The 20745-nt window shown below is 42.6% G+C and overlaps 1 protein-coding gene across 8 annotated transcripts in view; it reads left to right on the plus strand.

The window, feature by feature from the left end:
- Window positions 1-20745, plus strand: part of SORCS1 (sortilin related VPS10 domain containing receptor 1) — a 577597-nt gene that overhangs the window by 515623 nt on the left and 41229 nt on the right. For all 8 annotated transcript variants that reach the window (XM_059899261.1, XM_059899265.1, XM_059899263.1 and 5 more), the window contains exons 19-21: window positions 1887-2073; window positions 9914-10047; window positions 18605-18728. In XM_059899261.1, the coding sequence (XP_059755244.1) occupies window positions 1887-2073; window positions 9914-10047; window positions 18605-18728 (445 nt within the window). The remainder of the gene's footprint in view (window positions 1-1886; window positions 2074-9913; window positions 10048-18604; window positions 18729-20745) is intronic.

The raw sequence follows: 20745 nt of genomic DNA on the forward strand, positions 1-20745 counted from the left end.
TTTTTTTTTTTTTTTTTTTTTTTATAAGAATGTTAAGATCCCATTCTTTTTTTTTTTTTTTTTTTTAATGCTATTCTTGTCTGCTTACATTCTTTTTATTTTTATGTATGTATGTATGGCTGTGTTGGGTCTTCGTTTCTGTGCGAGGGCTTTCTCTAGTTGTGGCAAGCGGGGGCCACTCTTCATCGCGGCGGGCGGGCCTCTCACTATCGCGGCCTCTCGTTGCCGAGCACAGGCTCCAGACGCGCAGGCTCAGTAGTTGTGGCTCACGGGCCTAGTTACTCCGCGGCATGTGGGATCTTCCCAGACCAGGGCTCGAACCCGTGTCCCCTGCATTGGCAGGCAGATTCTCAACCACTGCGCCACCAGGGAAGCCCTGTTTCATAATTTTGAATGGAGTTTCTTTTTCCCACTCTAGGGGAGAATTTTTGCCCAAGTCCTTACTGAGGGTTAACTGCTGTGTACCCCCTCACACAATGCTTGGCTGGGCACAGATCAGAAGAGTAGGTCACATAGATTCATAGGATTTGAATTGCTTTTCCTTTCCCTATGAATTAATCTTTTAAATGTCAGCATTTTAAACTTGCCCTTTTCAAAAAATATGATACCATATGAACCTTACTTAATTGAAAATACATTTCTATTTCAAAGGTTTTTTGTTTTCTTCCCCACCCACAAAATGGGAAAAGCTAACAAAACAAGCAAAAAAACTTGTTAAACGATGGGCTGTCTGTGAGGGATGCTGGGTTTTGTCAGTTTTTCTAAGAAACTTTATTCCTTAAGAATCTCATCTAATTCCACAGGCTATTTTTTTTTTCACAGGTTTGGGATTTTATAAAGCAGACTTTGTCTTCTCCTGCCTACTAGTGGGAAATTTAGAATCATATGATTCCAGTCAAGCTTTAAAAGGGATATAGCAAGTCTTTTACAGCTGCATTGTTTTTACAGTCATTCATTTTGGTATCGAATTTTACAGATTACTGATTACTCACATGTCTTCTATAACAACCTTTGAGCTAAGATGGTAAGATATTAATATGCCCATTTCACAGATTAGGTAACTGAGACCAAAGGAGACTGAATGACTTGCATGAAGTCATCCAGCCGGTTAATGGGACAACAGGATTAGAGCTGGGAGGAGCTTACCCACCTATAATGAATGAAACCCAAGTCCAGAGCGATGGGTTCAAATCCCAAGACTGCTGCTAACTAGCTGTGGTAACCCTGAGCAAATGGTTAAAACATTCTTCACTGCAGCTTCCTCGTCTGTAAAATGAACAAACATTGCCCACTTTTCTCTAGACTGAGATTCTGTGAAGAATAAAATGAGATCATTTTGATGGTACAAAATGCTGAAATGTAAACAAAATAACCATCATTATCTTAAACAATAATAGGGCTGAGTCCAATGTCATATCATGTGTAAGGCAAGGTGTCTCCTGTCCTTCCTCCAACACAGATAGGGAACCAGAAATAAAGAAGGGGATTTGGGGGTCCAGAACACATGGGAAGTGGTCCTTGACTATGTCAGGGCGGCTGAATTTTTTAAACTGTGTATGTAAATCTTTTATTCATGTGGATGATCAGGCTGTAAACAAAGCCTTCAGAGAAACTGAATATCAAATTGGAGCTGATAATCAAACACTTAATTTTCCAAATCTTGAAACTTTTGGGAGTTGGTGCCCTTCAGATTTGGAGAGCATCCATCTTAGTAAACTCCTGTCTGCCAAGGGATATCACAGGGATCCTGTCACACAGACAGGTGCTCCCAGCTATAGGAGGGAACCAGGGCTGCCTTTTGAGCCCGGGGCTCAGGCAATCCCCAACCCCTGGAGAAGCAGCAGGCAAGCACCGCCGACTCCCCTTCCTCTGATGTTGTCTTTCAGGGTGACGTCCAGAGGACATTCATCCAAGTGGACTTCGGGGATGGCATCGCTGTGTCTTATGTCAACCTCAGCTCCATGGAAGATGGGATCAAACACGTCTATCACAATGTGGGCATTTTCCGAGTGACCGTGCAGGTGGACAACAGTCTGGGGTCTGACAGCGCCGTCCTGTACTTACATGTAACTTGTATGTTATTACTGTTGTTGGTTTATGACATATTTTAGATATCGTGTCCTTTTAAAGATATAATCCAAAATTCCTTATCTAGAAGAAGCTCACTAGCTACCTTTTAGCAGGAGGGGAAAGGAGAGTGAGAGAACCAAGTGGGGAGAAAGCAAGAAGAAACCAGGGTTTAGTTTTGAGTGATCTGGACTCTGGTTTGCTTCAGATTGTTCTCTTGCACTGACTCTGCCTCTTCCAGATGCTTCTGAGAGACGATACCGGTGTCTGTGCTGGGCCTGACCAGCTTGCTGGGCTGGTTGATTGAATATGAATTTGTTGGTGGGGGAGGGGGGCGGTTTGGGGTTTTTTTTTTTTTTTTTGGTCAGAAATGTTTGAGAACAATCCCCATTAGCACAAGTAATGGAGTTTCTCCCCATCTGTTTTTTTTTCTCTTCCCATGTTATATCTCATTATTAATAATTCTTTTAGACTTTTGTTCCTTTTTTTAAAAAAGAGTATGTTTCCTGGACTTTGATCTGTGATGATTTGGTCCTAGAAGGTGGCATAGAGGGAAAGAGGGTAAACAATGTTAAGGAAGCTACATTTAGAAATAGTTTCAAAAAGTATTAAAGCTTTTCCCCCATTGAGGAGTTCAAAGGTGTCCTAATGAGACAGTGATATCTCCTAAGCTGTGTTTGGTAAAAATGTTTGCCATGAATGCCTCTTATGCTTGGTGTATGGGTGTCCCCAGACAGGCATAGGACTTGTTTAGATTGCTGGATAAATGGCTTACTTTTAAATGAAAGCTAGCCCCTTTATATGAACGGTCACGTTCAGATTCCAAGTTCTAGGCCAGGAGTATTAAGGCTAGGCAGTATTCCATGCCTCTCACCTAACCTTTGTGCATTGAACCAAACTGAGCACAGAAAGTACCAAGCAGAATCTCTTTTGTTAAGCTGCTGTGATCCAGTGGGTGGATAAGACTATTTAGGGGTCCCCAAGAGATTGTTCCTTCCTGAGGTTTCCTGCCCTGTCAGTCATTCTTGATCCTTATCTCCTGTACACTCAGGACCCAAGTGCTTCAAAGAAACACACCTATCCTTCTTTGAGTTTAAACAGAGTTCTGCAAGAGTCCCACTCTGCCAACTCCACATCCCCCTTTTCAGCTAACGTTTGTTAAGCTCTTACTGTGTGCCAGGCTTTGTGCTAAACGTGTTCTTTATGTATATGATCTTCCTTTTCAAAACAACCCTATGAAGTAGGCACTATTAGAAACACTACCTTACAAAGAACAGTGAGGTTCAGAAAGCTTAAATCACCCACTTGAAGTTGCAGACCTACCGTCTGGCAGAGTTAGGCTTCAGACTCAGGTCTCCCTGCCTCCAGAATCCCAGCACTTGGTCACTAGGTTATGATCAGTGCCTGTGCTGGCTTGGGGTTAGAGGATCCAAGTCTCCATCAGCCCTTATTCGCCTCCACATCTTTGCACATCATCCCAAAGGCATGTGAACATTTAGGTTAGAGGCAGTGTACTGGCAGTACAACTACATAGGTTCCAGATGCATTTCCCAGGCTCTCTTCCGGCTGACTGCCGCTTTTCAGCTGTCCTAGATAGACTTCCCGGAGTTGCCTCTTACTAAAAGATAATCCCTCCCTATATATCAGTATCTATAAGGACAAAAGTGATAATATCCTAAGCCTAATCCTAAAATATTTAAAAACTACATCACAAACCTTGGTTATTAGTAAGAAAAATAAATGGCAACACAAATGGCAGTACATTTGCTGAGAAGGGCTGCCTACCTGGCAGTTTGTCATTCTGCACAGCTTATTCTATAAGGCGGATTTTTGTTAAGGATCTACTCTCCTGAAGAATTACAGTTATTATATTCCATATCCCATATATGTATTAAACATCCCTGGACTCTAAGCATGTGTCAATACTGATTGAAAATTCAGCAGCAGCTTTTCGTTTCAATCTCTCAGGGTTTCCCCTGGTGTCATCCATAGCTCCCCATCCTGGTTGCCCTGTGGACTCTTCCTTACCTTACGTATAATCATATCCCATGAGGGAAACTTGCCTATCCTGGTTCTCTCGTGGGCTTACTGAATCCTGGGAAGGAAAACAGCACAGAGTTTGCCTCTGCTTCCGATTAAGGGAGCCATGACTCCCTTCAGTCATGGCTGAAGCCATGACTTCTGAAAGAAATGAGCTGCTTGGTACACTTGCTGTTTTTTTCCATCTCATTAGCCTGATTGGACGGCTTAAGTGATTTGACCTTAACCTCAGCAGCAGGTGATTTGTAATGGAAAGTTTTGTGTTCTGATTTTAATTTTGTCAGACTCATCTCGGGTGAAGCAGCGGTTGGATAAGCAGGCCTCATGTCATGGGACCCCTTTCTAAGCCTGGTCTTGGGGACAAGAATTAGCTTTTTGTACGAACTCTATGAAAGCGGGATTATTTTTAAGGTTTTCATTAATTCACGTACATATAAAGGCCTTGGCGTGAGCGGTGCCAGCAGGTTCTGACAGGTTTGCCAGGGCATCTCTCCTGAAGGGCCCGTCGTGCTTTACTGTGCATATGAACTTCTTTGCTTATTCTCACACCTCTACCATGATGGGCAACATTTGGCCTTCCTTCCGTATGGGAAAAGCAGGGATTAGAGAAGTTCTGTGATTTGACACTATTTTACACTAAGAGGAAGTCACGGTAAACTCATAATTGACTTACATGCCCCCTGCTCTCAAATACGGAGAGTAACATGGCAATTTTTAGTGCCATGGTGGCAGGATATTGAAGGGATATATGGCTTTGTAGGAAAAACAGAAACGAGCACTGGACTGAGTTGGGAGTTGTTAGGTCCAGATGCTGGCCTGAACTCCTGGCTGAGTTACTGCGTTTTTCTGAAACTAGTTTTTCTCCTCCGTCATGTGAGGAATGCATGTCTTGTTTCTCAAAGGTTCTATCAAGCAGCTCATACTGTGCCCTGTCAACCGGCCAAGCTTGATTTTCCATCGTCACGGTGCAGCCTGTGCGTTTGTATTTAGTGGGGCCTGTGCGTTTGTATTTAGTGGGTTCTGAGCGGCAGCTCAGCTCAGCTTACCAAAGCCTGCCCTCTGCCCCTCTCATCCAACCCCCCTCCCCCTACCCAGGGCTCTTCCAGAAAACCCCATGGCCTGTCTCGAACACATACTTCCTCCACTTTCCAGTTCAAAAAGGTGCTTTGATTCTAAATCAGAAGTTCTTAAATACCGGTTTGCAAAGGTCATCAGAAGCAAATGGAGATGGTGTTGCTGCTGTAATGTTCCCAGGTTGGGGCGGCTCTCTCGGGGCAGCTGAGTCATCTGTTGTCGCCTGACAGTTGAGAATTCCTTGAGGAATGTATTCACTGTGCTCTGCTAGTTTGCAAACTAATTAGACACGGGGTGCAGCCAGGGTTGCCTTCAACTGGATGGAGCAGAGAATTTAAAGGACGTGCAGATTTCTGCTCAGAAATCTGCCCTATCTCAGCCAGTCTTGCAGGGGAAAAAAAAAAAAAAAAAAAAATCACTGAAGATTGTGCAGACTTGCAGGATAGGAGGTGATAAAAAAGATGAGGTGGATTTTCCGATACTTCCCGAACCTCTCTTCGCAACTACCCCGTTACATAGGAGCCCTTTGCAGATGTCTTTCTGTCCCCATCTTAGGGTAAAGTGATCAGTGTCTTGAAAACCTGTGTAGCTTTGTAACTATTCACACGATGATTATATTGGCCAGTGAATGTCAGACCTGGGTTTTGTAAAATGTGGTTAATGAGCCACCTGCCCCAGAATTACATGGTGAAAATATAGTGTCCTGGGCCCCTTTCCAGACCTATTGAATTAGAATTTCTGGCAGTGTGACATCATAATCTGCCTTGAACAGATGAGTGTGATTCTCATGCCCACTGAAGTTTGAGGGACTCTGTTGTAGGATCTCATCTTCACACTTTGAATTCCTTTTATTTCTTCTGGTAGATTTTTTTTAACCTTTCAGAAAAACAGCAATATGATACGTGCACAATATTTAATCAGATGGTCAGAGGAGGTCTTCAGAACAAATGCCAGAGGCAGGTCAGTGATAAGCACACACACAGACACACACAGACACACAGACACACACAGATACACACACAGTGTTCAGTCACACAAACAGCACTTGTTCCCTGCGGCACAGGAAGACCAAGCAAGAGAAAGGGAACAATTCACACAAGTAATTTCTCCCCTTCTCTCAGCCACCTTATGAAGATTCATAAAGAGTAGTGCGGCGCCACCTGCTGTCCGTTTTGTGCATTAAAGGCACCTGTCCGAAGAAGCAGTACCTGCCAGCTTGTTCCACTCTCAGCTGAGTGCGGCCAGCCAGCTAGGGGCCTCCAGGGGCTGGAGTTTCACTTCGAAGGCTCTGTTAGGGCAGATCACACCCTCTGTGCAGAAAAGCAAGGCTTGAAAGACAGGCTCTGGGGCAACAGGAACCAGGTATATTGAACACATAAAAAGTAAATGAGCCCAAGAGGACTTGGCAATCTGAAAGCGAAATTCCACACATTTGTATGAATGGATGATGTACATACATGCAAGAAGGAACTTATATAAACACACACGGACATTCTTCAGGGCCTGAAGCGATCTGCTGAGTGTCCTGAATACCTGTGAGGTCTCACTGGCTTCGGCTCCTTCCCTCCACCTCTTTACTGCTGCTATTCCCCGCCATCCTGGTACCCGACAAGGCACCTCCTCCTCAAGGTCTTTGCCCCACACTCACCCTGGAGCTTCCCCAGGAGATACACGGCGCACTTCTGCACGTTATTCAGGTCGCTGCTCAAATGTCCTTGCTTCCAAGAGACTTTGCTTGACCACCCTATCAAAAATAGCACGCTCTCACCCACCCCCGCTCCTTGCAGGCACTGCCTCGCTTAATGATACATAAGCTCCACCAAGGGCCAGGTGTCCCAGCACCGAGAATCATGCCCAACACGTAATAGCACTCAAAAACTACTGAGTGAAGGAGTGGCCATACTTCAGGAACAAGACTCAACTTTTGTCATTAACAGGACACACAGGCATCATCCTTTGACCTTTGGACTTTAAAAGAAAAATTGTTGGATGCTTATATGTGAGAGACCAAGATGAACCCTTTTAGGATGGAACTGGGATGTCTCCCAGAGCTTATCTAGTTCTTGCATCCTAGCTGATCCATGTAACTCTAACTGGGGAGTCAGGAGGAGTGTCACAGAGGAGGGGGCCCTGGAACTGAGATTTGGAGATGACAGGTGCCATAAGAAAGGTGTGTAAGCAAAGCCCTCGGGTGGGACAGGGCACCTGCTGGAGCACATCATGTGATGGGGGGGACGGCAAGAGCCATGCAGTAAACAAGAGCCTGTGTAACGAGCATTGCCCAATGTCTGCAACATGTCTAAGTCATCAGGAAGCAGTGACTCTTAATTGCTATTTTGTTAACATGGGTCTTCTTGAGCATTTGTCAGCTGGCCCAGGCTCTGAACTTGAACTGCTTTGGTTCACACCCTGGAATTGAGGAAGGTCACCTTCCTCTGCTCATCTCTGCATGGAGCTAACAGTAGTGCCTACTTCATAAGGCTGTTGTGAAGATTAAATGAGAATAAGAAGTCATTCACAGAATATGTGGCACACGGTCATTGGTCTGTAAACGATGCCCTTTTATTATCTCATTGAACCGTTCTGACTTATGATCAACTACTTCTTATCATATGGCTTATAAACCAGAAAATCAATTCTACTCTGTTTGCTGGTCACCAAGCCTCTAATCTATAAAGAAAGAAAAACATGGGCAAAAGCAGAAATAGGAAAGTACATGTTTCTGTTCACTTACACAACCAATGTTCCAGTACCTGCTACGTCTCAAGAACTGTGCACATCCTTACACGTAAAGATAAATATGAAGGACTCTCACCCTCCAAAAGTTTGCAGCCTGTGTTCTCTGTATCACAAATTTTAGATCTGTACATGTTAGCTCTCATTATTATTATAATTAGGTAATGGGAATTTTCATCTTGATCAAGTGAGTAGCATGGCTTTCTAGAAAAATCACCCTCACAACAATTTGAAGGGTGAGAAGGTACATAGTCATTGCTATACATTGTATGAACGTATATATTATATAATATATATATATATACACATTATATAGAATGAACTTATGCAAACACACATATACATATTTCAGGGCCAACAAGGCCACCATGCTCTATGTCCTGAATACCCCTGAGATCGCATCTGCTTCCACTCTTTTTCTCCATTTATTTCTCTATTTCTTGCTGTTCTTTAAACATGGAGACCCACCTCCTCCTCAGGGTCTTTGTTCTTGCTCTGCCCTCGCCCTGGAGCGTATATTTTATTCTAAGTGATGGGGCCACCTGGCACTTTGTCCAACTTATGTATTGTGGAGGGAGGCAGGCGTTGAACGCATAGAGCAGGAGGACGGATTAGAGTGGGGAAAGGTTAGAGGCTGGAAAACCTGTAGGAGGGTTTGTACCAGTCCACGTGAGACAGGTGTTCAGTGTATGAACCAGGGCAGGGTGAGAAGAGCTCTACCTGAGAGAGAATTTATGAAACCAAATCAATGGTGTCCTCAATGGATATGGATGGCAAAGAAATAAGGAATTGGGTTTGACTGTCTGCTGCTGGGTTGTTCCCCTGGATAAACATTGGTCATTCATCAAGATTGGAGAATACAGATTGGGGGAAAACAGTGGATTTCTAGGGAACCTTTGGCTGCTAATTGAGTCTGAAGTCAAGAAGGTGGTTTTGGAGCCCTAAGCATATAGTTCACAGTTTAAGGTCAGGGTGTGCATGGTATTACTCAGCAGAAGAGTAGATGAAGGGAGAGAAAGCCTAAAGACAATACCCTGGGAGACACATTAAATGGTCAAGCAGAAGAGGAGGAAGTAATTAAACCAGGTGCAAAGGCCTGAGGTACGGCATCCTTCTCCACCTCATGGGATAAAGATGGGGATGATGGATTTTTGTCATGTTCACCTCAAAAGAAAATGCATTTTGTCTGGTAAAAGTAACTCAAAGAGAAGGTCAGGGGTCATAGGATAGGTCTCTAGGGAGAGGATATTTATATCTTTGTGGGTTTGTACATCTGATTAAGGTTTCTGGTCTAATGGGCTTCCATAGGTAGAATCATCCTGTTTTTCAGCTGAGCGCATCCTGAGAACCTGAGGACCACAGAGCTCTCTCTGCCCCCGCATGCCTGCCTTTGTCCTGGACAAGCTCAACTGAACACCACACTTATCTAACCGGGTGGCTTTACACACACTTACACAAACACACCCTCACAGTTACATACAAACATGCACATTTACATACACTCACACACACATTTAAAATCCAGTAAAGAATAAAGAATAATTACATGTAGAATGGTCTGGGGATTTGTATAAGAACCACCACCAACCCCTAACCCCCATCCCACATGGATTCTCGGAGGTTTTCACGATCCTGATTTACCACCAAGAACATAACTTCTTGGAAACACTTTGCATCTCCCTGTGAAATCTCGTATTATGCCTGTTCCTTTAAGGACTTCTTCAATTGCTTGTAAGTTTTTAAACTTTTACACATAAATAACTCAGGTTTTAGGCCTGGAAGAAAGATCGGTAAATGGAAAATGTTGAGACACAACTGTTCACAATATAGCCTTTTCTCCAGAGTAGGGACGGCACCCGTTCACTTCCTTCAGGGAACCCGACTGATGGTTGGGAGGCTTCCAGCAGGAGTGCGTATTCTCTTCAGATCAGGGAAGGCAGGTGAAGCAGAGAGAACTCTTCCCTCTCCATGCCTCCTCTCTCCTCTTGTGCCTCAGGTCCCCTGGAGCATGTACACCTGTCTCTTCCCTTCGTCACCACGAAGAACAAAGAGGTCAACGCGACTGCTGTGTTGTGGCCCAGCCAAGTGGGCACGCTCACTTACGTGTGGTGGTACGGAAACAACACCGAGGTGGGTCGGCCTTCCGCGCGGGCTTTGTGCGGCTCCACGCAAACTGGCCAAAGCGCAAAAGGGAAAGAAAGTCATGGCTTACGTGACTCAAGAGACCAGAGGTTGTCGCAGCTCCGGGGACGGCGGGCTCCGAGTGCCCCAGTCATCTCGTCAGTCTCTGTCTCTCTCACCACTGCGCCCCTACCTCTTTTTTTTTTTTTAATTTCTATCCGAGTATAGTTGATTTACAATGTTGTATTAGTTTCAGGTGTACAGCAAAGTGAATCAGTTATACATATATCCACTCTTTTTTAGATTCTTTTCCCACATAGGCCATTACAGAGTAGCGAGTAGAGTTCCCTGTGCTATACCGTAGGTCCTTACTAGTTATCTATTTTACATATAGTAGTGTGCATGCGTTACCTCTGCCTTCCTCTGAGTTAGCCTTTTCCTCCAGTTGGGCTTTGCTCTGCAGTGACCCTTAGCAGGAGCCTGAGCTTTATGCTTGCACAGTTCAGCAGAGAAAACAAGCCGTCTTTCCCCAAAGTTCTAACAGAAGTCCCAGAATGGGGTAATGTCGGCCAGGCCTTGACCACGGTGCTGGGGACAGAAACAGAGCTGCTGAAGTCAGCCTCCCTAGATCCATCTAGACCAAGAGAAGGGAGGGAATGGCCCTCAAAAGGAAAAGAGGCCAGTGGACACCAAACAGGCAAGAGCCACAGATGTCTGTGCAATCCAGCTCCCCGCCGTGACCCCATCACCCTGGACCAGATGCAGCCCCTTCTTTAGCTCAGCTTTCTGTTTTATGTTTCCCCCAAACATTCCCTGTGATCCAAAGTGGCAGCAGTTTCAAAACCAGTAGAAACCTTTGACCTCATTTACTCTGTCCTTCATTTTACAGATGAGAAAGGACAGGTGAAGTGGCTTCTTCCAATCTCATTCAGCTGCTTCACGCGGATCCAAGACCTTCTCAGGCCTGCCTGGGTTTTTCTTCCCCTCACACCAGGCTTCATGCTCTGTTTCAGTTTGGAATTCACTCCATTCTCAGAAATTGAAATTTGCATACAAATGTTAGTTAAGGCAGTAGAACTGAGGCCCCGAAGTCCCCCTTCCCAGAGGGCCCTGGGACCAACTGCTCTGGACTGGAAAGCGTCATCTCCTTCCAGCAGAGTTGCTTTCACTTGTGACTTTGCTCTTCAAATGCAATGCATCTTATGTGAATACAAATCTTTTTCTACTTCAGAGCTGAGTGTTGGCTTTAACTGGAGTCATAATTTTGCACAAGCCTAGGGAGGAAACCTCTCCTGACACCAGACCTGCTGCATGCCTGACAGTCAAAGGAATCTCTCACCTCTACTGCTGACATAAATCAACTGAAAAGAAAGCCTTTTTTATTTCTTATGAAACCATGCATGTAAATTGGGCCCAGAGTGGGCCCGCTACCCATAGTAGAAGAGGAGAAATCTATTTATTTGCCTGAAAGCTAGTACTAGAAGGTGACAGTACTACAAACAACTTCTTTTTTTTTGTTTTTTCTTAAGCTTTTAGAAGAAAACCAAATTCTCAACAGATTATGTTGAGTAGGCTTCTTTTTTTCAATTTTTTTCAATATCTTTATTGGAATATAATTGCTTTTCATTGTTGTGATAGTTGCTGTTGTATAACAAAGTGAATCAGCTATACGTATACATATATCCCCATATCTCCTCCCTCTCGTGTCTCCCTCCCACCCTCCCTATCCCACCCCCCTAGGTGGTCACAAAGCACCGAGCTGATCTCCCTGTGCTATGCAGCTGCTTCCCACTAGCTATCTATTTTACATTTGGTAGTGTATATATGTCAATGTCACTCTCTCACTTCGTCCCAGCTTTCCCTTCCCCCTCCCCATGTCAAGTCCATTCTCTACGTCTGCGTCTTTATTCCTGTCCAGCCCCTAGGTTCTTCAGAACCACTTTGTTTTTTTGTTTTTTTAGATTCCATGTATATGTGTTAGCATACGGTATTTGTTTTTCTCTTTCTGACTTACTTCACTCTGTATGACAGTCTCTAGGTCCATCCACCTCATTACAAATAACTCAATTTCGTTTCTTTTTATGGCTGAGTAATATTCCATTGTATATATGTGCCACATCTTCTTTATCCATTCATCTGTTGATGACACTTAGGTTGCTTCCATGTCCTGGCTATTGTAAATAGAGCTGCAATGAACATTGTGGTACATGACTCTTTTTGAATTATGGTTTTCTCAGGGTATATGCCCAGTAGTGGGATTGCTGGGTCATATGGTAGTTCTATTTTTAGTTTTTTAACAAACCTCCATACTGTTCTCCATAGTGGCTGTATCAATTTACATTCCCACCAATAGTGCAAAAGGGTTCCCTTTTCTCCACACCCTCTCCAGCATTTATTGTTTGTAGATTTTTTCATGATGGCCATTCTGACTGGTGTGAGGTGATACCTCATTGCAGTTTTGATTTGCATTTCTCTAATGATTAGTGATGTTGAGCATCCTTTCATATGTTTGTTGGGAATCTGTATATTCTTTAGAGAAATATCTATTTAGGTCTTCAGCCCATTTTTGGATTGGGCTGTTTGTTTTTTTGAGCTGCATGAGTTGCTTGCATATTTTGGAGTTTAATCCTTTGTCAGTTGCTTCATTTGCAAATATTTTCACCCATTCTGAGGGCTGTCTTTTCGTCTTGTTTATGGTTTCCTTTGCTGTGCAAAAGGTTTCAAGTTTCATTAGGTCCCATTTGTTTATTTTTGTTTTCATTTCCATTTCTCTAGGAGGTGGGTCAGAACGGATCTTGCTGTGATTTATGTCATAGAGTGTTCTGGCTAGGTTTTCCTCTAAGAGTTTTATAGTGTCTGGCCTTACATTTAGGTCTTTAATCCATTTTGAGTTTATTTTTGTGTATGGTGTTAGGGAATGTTCTAATTTCATTCTTTTACATGTAGCTGTCCGGTTTTCCCAGCACCACTTATTGAAGAGGCTGTCTTTTCTTCATTGTATATTCTTGCCTCCTTTATCAAAGATAAGGTGACCATATGTGCGTGCATTTATCTCTGAGTTTTCTATCCTGTTCCATTGATCTATATTTCTGTTTTTGTGCCAATACCACACTATCTTGATTACTGTAGTATAGTCTGAAGTCAGGGAGCCTGATTCCTCCAGCTTCATTTTTCTTTCTCAAGATTGGTTTGGTTATTCGGGGCCTTTTGTGTTTCCATACAAATTGTGAAAGTTTTTGTTCTAGTTCTGTGAAAAATGCCATTGGTGGTTTGATAGGGATTGCACTGAATCTGTAGATTGCTTTGGGTAGTATAGTCATTTTCACAATATTGCTTCTTCCAATCCAAGAACATGGTACATCTCTCCATCTGTTTCTGTCATCTTTAATTTCTTTCATCAGTGTCTTATAGTTTTCTGCATACAGGTCTTTTGTCTCCTTAGGTAGGTTTATTCCTAGGTACTTTATTCTTTTTGTTGCAGTGGTAAATGTGTTTCCTTAATTTCTCTTTCAGATTTTTCATCATTAAGTGTACAGGAATGCAAGAGATTTCTGTGCATTCATTTTGTATCCTGCTACTTTACCGAATTCATTGATTACCTCTAGTAGTTTTCTGGTGGCATCCTTAGGATTCTCTATGTGTAGCATCATGTCATCTGCAAACAGTGACAGTTTTATGTCTTCTTTTCTGATTTGGATTCCTTTTATTTCTTTTTCTTCTCTGATTGCTGTTGAATAATAGTGGTGAGAGTGGGCAGCCTTGTCTTGTTCCTCATCTTAGTGGAAATGGTTTCAGCTTTTCACCATTGAGAATGATGTTGGCTGTGGGTTTGTCATATATGGCCTCTATTATGTTAAGGTAAGTTCCCTCTATGCTTACTTTCTGGAGAGTTTTTATCATAAATCGGTGTTGAATTTTGTCGAAAGCTTTTTCTGCATCTGTTGAGATTATCATCTGGTTTTCATCCTTCAATTTGTTAATATGGGGTATCATATTGCTTGATTTGCGTATATCGAAGATTCCTTGCATTCCTGAGATAAACCCCACTTGATCATGGTGTATGATCCTTTTAATGTGCTGTTGGATTCTGTTTGCTAGTATTTTGTTGAGGATTTTTGCATCTATGTTCATCAGTGATATTGGTTTGTAGTCTTCTTTCTTTGTGAATCTTTGTCTGGTTTTGGTATCAGGGTGATGGTGGCCTCATAGATTGAGTTTGGGCGTGTTCCTCCCTCTGCTATATTTTGGAAGATTTTGAGAAGGATAGGCATTAGATCTTCTCTAAATGTTAGATAGAATTTGCCTGTGAATCCATCTGGTCCCTGGCTTTTGTGTTTTGGAAGATTTTTAATCACAGTTTCAATTTCAGTGCTTGTGATTGGTCTGTTTATATTTTCTATTTCTTCCTGGTTCAGTCTCGGAAGGTTGTACTTTTCTAAGAATTTGTCCATTTCTTTGAGGCTGTCCATTTTATTGGCATATAGTTGCTTGTAGTAATCTCTCATGATCGTTTGTATTTCTGCAGTGTCAGTTGTTACTTCTCCTTTTTCATTTCTAATTCTATTGACTTGAGTCTTCTCCCTTTTTTTCTTGATGAGTCTGTCTAATGGTTTATTGATTTTGTTTATCTTCTCAAAGAATCAGCTTTTTTAGTTTTTTTAAAATTTATTTATTTATTTTTGGCTGTGTTGGGTCTTCGTTTCTGTGCGAGGGCTTTCTCCAGTTGCAGCAAGCAGGGGCCACTCTTCATCGTGGTGCATGGGCCTCTCACTGTCGCGGCCTCTCCCGTTACAGAGCACAGGCTCCAGACGCGCAGGCTCAGTAGTTGTGGCTCATGGACCTAGCCGCTTCACGGCATGTGGATCTTTCCAGACCGGGGCACGAACCCGTGTCCCCTGCATTGGCAGGCAGATTCTCAACCACTGCGCCACCAGGGAAGCCCCAAAGAAACAGCTTTTAGTTTAATTGATCTTTGCTATCGTTTCTTTCATTTCTTTTTCATTTATTTCTGATCTGATCTTTATGATTTCTTTCCTTCTGCTAACTTTGGGGTATTTTTGTTCTTCTTTCTCGAATTGCTTTAGGTGTAAGGTTAGGTTGTTTATTAGAGATGTTTCTTGTTTCTTGAGGTAGGATTGTACTGCTGCAGAGTTCCCTCTTAGAACTGCTTTCGCTGCGTCCCATAGGTTTTGGGTCGTCGTATCTCCATTGTCATTTGTTTCTAGGTATTTTTTGATTTCCCCTTTGATTTCTTCAGTGATCACTTCATTATTAAGTAGTGTATTGTGTAGCCTCCATGTGTTTGTATTTTTTACAGATTTTTTCCTGTAATTGATATCTAGTCTGATAGCATTGTGGTCAGAAAAGATACTTGTTGCGACTTCAATTTTCTTAAATTTATCAAGGCTTGATTTGTGACCCGAGATATGATCTATCCTGGAGAATGTTCCATGAGCACTTGAGAAGAAAGTGTATTCTGTTGTTTTTGGATGGAATGTCCTATAAATATCAGTTAAGTCCATCTTGTTTAATGTATCATTTAAAGCTTGTGTTTCCTTATTTATTTTCATTTGGATGATCTGTCAATTCGTGAAAGTGGGGTGTTAAAGTCCCCTACTATGATTGTGTTACTGTCGATTTCTCCTTTTATGGATGTTAGTATTTGCCTTATGTATTGAGGTGCTCCTATGTTGGGTGCATAAATATTTACAATTGTTATATCTTTTTCTGGGATCGATCCCTTGATCATTATGTAGTGTCCTTCTTTGTCTCTTGTAATAGTCTTGTAATAGTCTTGTAATAGTCTTGTAATAGACTATTTTGACTGATATAAGAATTGCTACTCCAGCTTTCTTTTGATTTCCATTTGCATGAAATATCTTGTTCCAACCCCTCACTTTCAGTCTGTATGTGTCCCTAGGTCTGAAGTGGGTCTCTTGTAGACAGCATATATACAGGTCTTGTTTTTGTATCCATTCAGCCAGTCTGTGTCTTTTGGATGGAGTATTTAAACCATTTACATTTAAGGTAATTATCGATATGTATGTTCCTATTACCATTTTCTTAATTGTTTTGGGTTTGTTATTGTAGGTCTTTTCCTTCTCTTGTGTTTCCTTCCTAGAGAAGTTCCTTTAGCATTTGTTGTACAGCTGGTTTGGTGGTGCTGAATTCTCTTAGCTTTTGCTTGTCTGTAAAGGTTTTAATTTCTCCATCAAATCTGAACGAGATCCTTGCTGGGTAGAGTAATCTTGTTTGTAGTTTTTTCCCTTTCATCACTTTAAATATGTCCTGCAACTCTCTTCTGGCTTGCAGAGTTTCTGCTGAAAGAGCAGCTGTTAACCTTATGGGGATTCCCTTGTATGTTATTTGTTGTTTTTCCCTTGGTGCTTTCAGTATTTTTTCTTTGTATTTAATTTTTGATAGTTTGATCAATATGTGTCTTTGTGTGTTTCTCCTTGGATTTATCCTGTATGGGACTCTCTGTACTTCCTGGACTTGATTGACTATTTCCTTTCCCATATTAGGGAAGTTTTTGACTATAATCTCTTCAAATATTTTCTCATACCCTTTCTTTTTCTCTTCTTCTTCTGGGACCCCTATAATTCGAATGTTGGTGCATTTAATGTTGTCCCGGAGGTCTCTGAGACTGTCCTCAATCTTTTCATTCTTTTCTCTTTATTCTGCTCTGCGGTAGTTATTTACACGATTTTATCTTCCAGGTCACTTATCCATTCTTCTGCCTCAGTTTTTCTGCTATTTATTCCTTCTAGACCGTTTTTAATTTCATTTATTGTGTTGTTCATCATTGTTTGTTTGCTCTTTAGTTCTTCTAGGCCCTTGTTAAACGTTTCTTGTATTTTCTCCATTCTTTTCCAAGTTTTTGGATCATGTTTACTATCATTACTCTGACTTCTTTTTCAGGTAGACTGCCTATTTCCTCTTCATTTGTTTGTTCTGGTGGGTTTTTACCTTGCTCCTTCATCTGCTGTGTGTTTCTCTGTTTATTCATTTTGCTTAACTTACTGTGTTTGGGGTCTCCTTTTTGCAGGCTGCAGGTTCTTAGTTCCCGTTGTTTTTGGTGTCTGCCCCCAGTGGCTAAGGTTGGTTCAGTGAGTTGTGTAGGCTTCCTGGTGGAGGGGACTGGTGCCTGTGTTGTGGTGGATGAGGCTGGATCTTGTCTTTCTGGTGGGCAGGACCGCATCTGGTGGAGTGTTTTGGGGTGTCTGTGAACTTAGTATGATTTTAGACAGCCTCTCTGCTAATGGATGGGGTTGTGTTCCTGTCTTGCTAGTTGTTTAGCACGGGGTGTCCAGCACTGGAGCTTGCTGGTCATTGAGTGGAGCTGGGTTTAGCAGTGAGACGGAGATCTCTGGGAGAGCTCTCGCCGATTGATGTTACATGGAGCCAGGAGGTCTCTCGTGGTCCAGTGTCCTGAACTCGGTTCTCCCACCTCAGAGGCTCAGGCCTGACACCCGGCCAGAGCACCAAGACCCTGTCAGCCACATGGCTCAGACTTCTAAGGGCTTTCCTTTCCTCAGACGAAAGTTTCCAACTTCTTTCAACCATATGCATGGCCCCTTGAGTCACTGCTTTTTCATTGCCTCTGGAGGTGGTGGGTAAGTTCACTCCAATCCTCCATCCATAGCTTGCGTGTTAAGAACTTTCAGACTTTGAGCATGTTTTTTCCCCCTGGCCTGGGTTCTGAAACTGGCTGGAGTTGGGTTGCATTGGACATAGAGCCTGGACTCAAGTAGAATTCTTATGCTGGGCTTTAGTCTACCTTCTACTACACAGGGAGTTAAATCAATTTTGATTTGTAAATTAATTAAGGAAAGACAGGAATGAAATGTTTGTGGGGAGTTGGTCGAGGGTGGTCAGTAGGCTAATAATCTTTTTCCTCTAGGACCCCGGTATCCAATTGCATTACAGGCACTGCTCCAAGTCTTTCTTTTTCTTTTTTGAGTCCTCAAACCACTGTCCAATTAGTACATGTTTCCATAGCAGCTCCTTCCAGGAAACTGCTGATAGGGCTTCTCAGAGGAAGCCGAGCCACACAAGGCCACACCTGTCTAACTAGTGTAGTTTGGTGTCCATAGTTGCTGTGTTCCACTGTAATTTTATATAAATAATACACCCTGGAGAGGAGCATTGGCACCTTATAGACTTTCAGCGACTACTGCTTAAATCTGGATTAATATGAACCCCCTCTTTAATATTGCCTCAGATTAAGGGATCTGCTTGATACAAGTAGGTTATCAACAAAGAGAGACACATCCCACCAGCAAGCAAGACCTATGGATCTCCCCAGCCCTGAATCAGGATGATAGCAGAAAGGAGGTGTCAAATTCACAAGGAATGAGTAGAGTTTCTTGGGATCATGTCTCTAATAGTCCCTTTCTGGCCTGAACTTGAGGCGACGGGGAGGCATAGGTGGAGTCAGTCACATGGGGATGCCCCAGAAAGAGCTTCCGCTGATCTAAGGAGCTTGTCAGTGGCTCAGAGCTGGTGCCTATCTCATCTGTAACTGAACAGCTTTCCCTTCACTCTGCGGCCTCATTTGTTTTAGCCCCTGATCACCTTGGAGGGAAGCATATCATTCAAGTTTACTTCCGAAGGGATGAACACCATCACAGTGCAAGTCTCAGCCGGGAATGCCATCCTGCAGGACACGAAGACCATCGCAGTATACGGTGAGTGGTCCGTCTGCTGATCCATCACTGCCCTCATCCATCCCTCACATGAGGTGGTTTGGTACCTCGGTGCCGGAAGCCATCCTAGCTTATGAATCTTCCCAGGGAACAGAGGGTAGTGGTTGAGAAAGAGCTGAGTCAAGTCTCATCTCCTCCTCTGGGGGAGATATGGTTCACCAGCAACATAGTGGTCACAAAACCCCAAGAGGGTTTATTACTTTTTTCTTTCAAACTGGCTTTGGTGCCCATAGAACAACTGTACACCCACCTACCTTAGGTAGAGAAGAGTGAGTTTCATTATGTGTAAGGCTGATTCATTCCATTTGGTATTTTGGTGGTATTCAAAGAGCTAAAACCTATTATAAAAGAAAGTGGTTAATATTGAGGCTTTTTTTTTTAAAGTTCAACTTCAAGAGTCTTGATCATTAAGAAGAATCTGCCAATGTCTAAATGCTCTGAAAATCTCTTCTGCAAGTATGTATCATTTAAAAAACACTCTGCTAGTTTAAAAGTGATGGAAGGGTCATAACAAGCACATGTGGTGCATCATCGTAGACTAGATATTAGTTTGAACAAAGAGCTGTACAGAACAATCTGGTAATCAATTGGGGAAATTGAATGTGGTCAGTGTGTTACATGGAATGAAAATTTACTGAAATGGAAAGGTGGAATCCTTGATGGAAAACAGTTCATACAAATTGATCTCATTTTGGTAATTTTTTTCTTCGTAGAAAGATAGTCAGATGGATCTGCACTAAGTGCTTTAGTAGATGGTAAAAATATGAACTTTTATTGTTAGTATGAAAGCGGTACTAATGCATCCCGGAAAATTAAAATTTAAAAAGCAAGAATTTAAAAGGGGATAGATAGGGAAATAAATGCTGTGCAGAGAGAGGGCAAGAGAGAGGATCGATGGAGGGAGGGAGGGAGGGAGGGAAGGTGAGACAGAGATTGAGAGGGATGGAGAGACAGAGACAGAGACACACTAGCTCGTGGTCCAAACAATATCAATTGCTCCAGTTCCAGAATTAATTGATTCTGATGCAGGTTCTGTTTTTCATTTCTCATCTTGCCAACTTGACCTTCAAATTCAGAAAGTAATTTGTAAGCAACTTTGAATATGTCTGAGGACACTCTTCCTCTTGCGTGGCTGCCTGTTACATTACATAATGTTTCCTCCCTCTCCCCTTCCTGAAGAGACTTGGTAAGCCCCAACAGTAAGTGAAAGTAAACCAGGGCTGTGGTTTTCCTACAAGGTCCCATCAGTGAGGCGACCTCTTAGCCAGGTGGCCCTAATGGAGGAGAGCTTTTGTTTCTCTTTCCTCTCCATCTCCTTTCTATGCTCTGGGAATGCATTTAATTCTCATAACAATCGTAGTGCAGGGTAGCCAATATTATTACTCTCATTTTTTTCAGAGAGGTAAATAACTTGCCCCAGGTAGTAAGTGGTGGAGCTGAGCTTCCAGCACACCCCTTCTAGACCCAGGGCCCATGCTCTGAAATTACCCTACATGATTGGCTCTCATGTCTTTTCCATCTGATGCTCTCTTTCCTCTCTCCCTCCTGGATTTCACCAGTGTCACTAATGGGCACTAACCCATTAGTCCAACAGCTATCTCCTGATTAGCACCACAGACAGAACTTTAAATCTAGAAGGTCTTTGGACTTACCTAGTCCAATCCATTATTTCACAGTTAGGAAATTGTGGCCCCAAAATGGGAGACTACCGGCTTAAAGTCATTCTGCTATTCAGTAACAGATCTAATGATAATAATAATGATGATGATGGTAGTGATAGAAATTAATGTTGATGGATCCTTTACCAGCATCTGTTCTAAGCATTTGATATATATATCTGTTTTATTGAATCCTCTGAACAGACTTATGAGAAATATGCTATGATTATCCCTGTTTTACAAGTGAGAAAATATGGAGATAAGTATAATCTGAATAATCTGATAATTCTGAATCTAGTTTCATGGAAACCTTCTATCCCTTGCTATACTTAGTTCTTCCT

The sequence above is a fragment of the Balaenoptera ricei genome, chromosome 16 (genome assembly GCF_028023285.1).
Source record: "Balaenoptera ricei isolate mBalRic1 chromosome 16, mBalRic1.hap2, whole genome shotgun sequence".
NCBI lineage: Eukaryota > Metazoa > Chordata > Mammalia > Artiodactyla > Balaenopteridae > Balaenoptera > Balaenoptera ricei.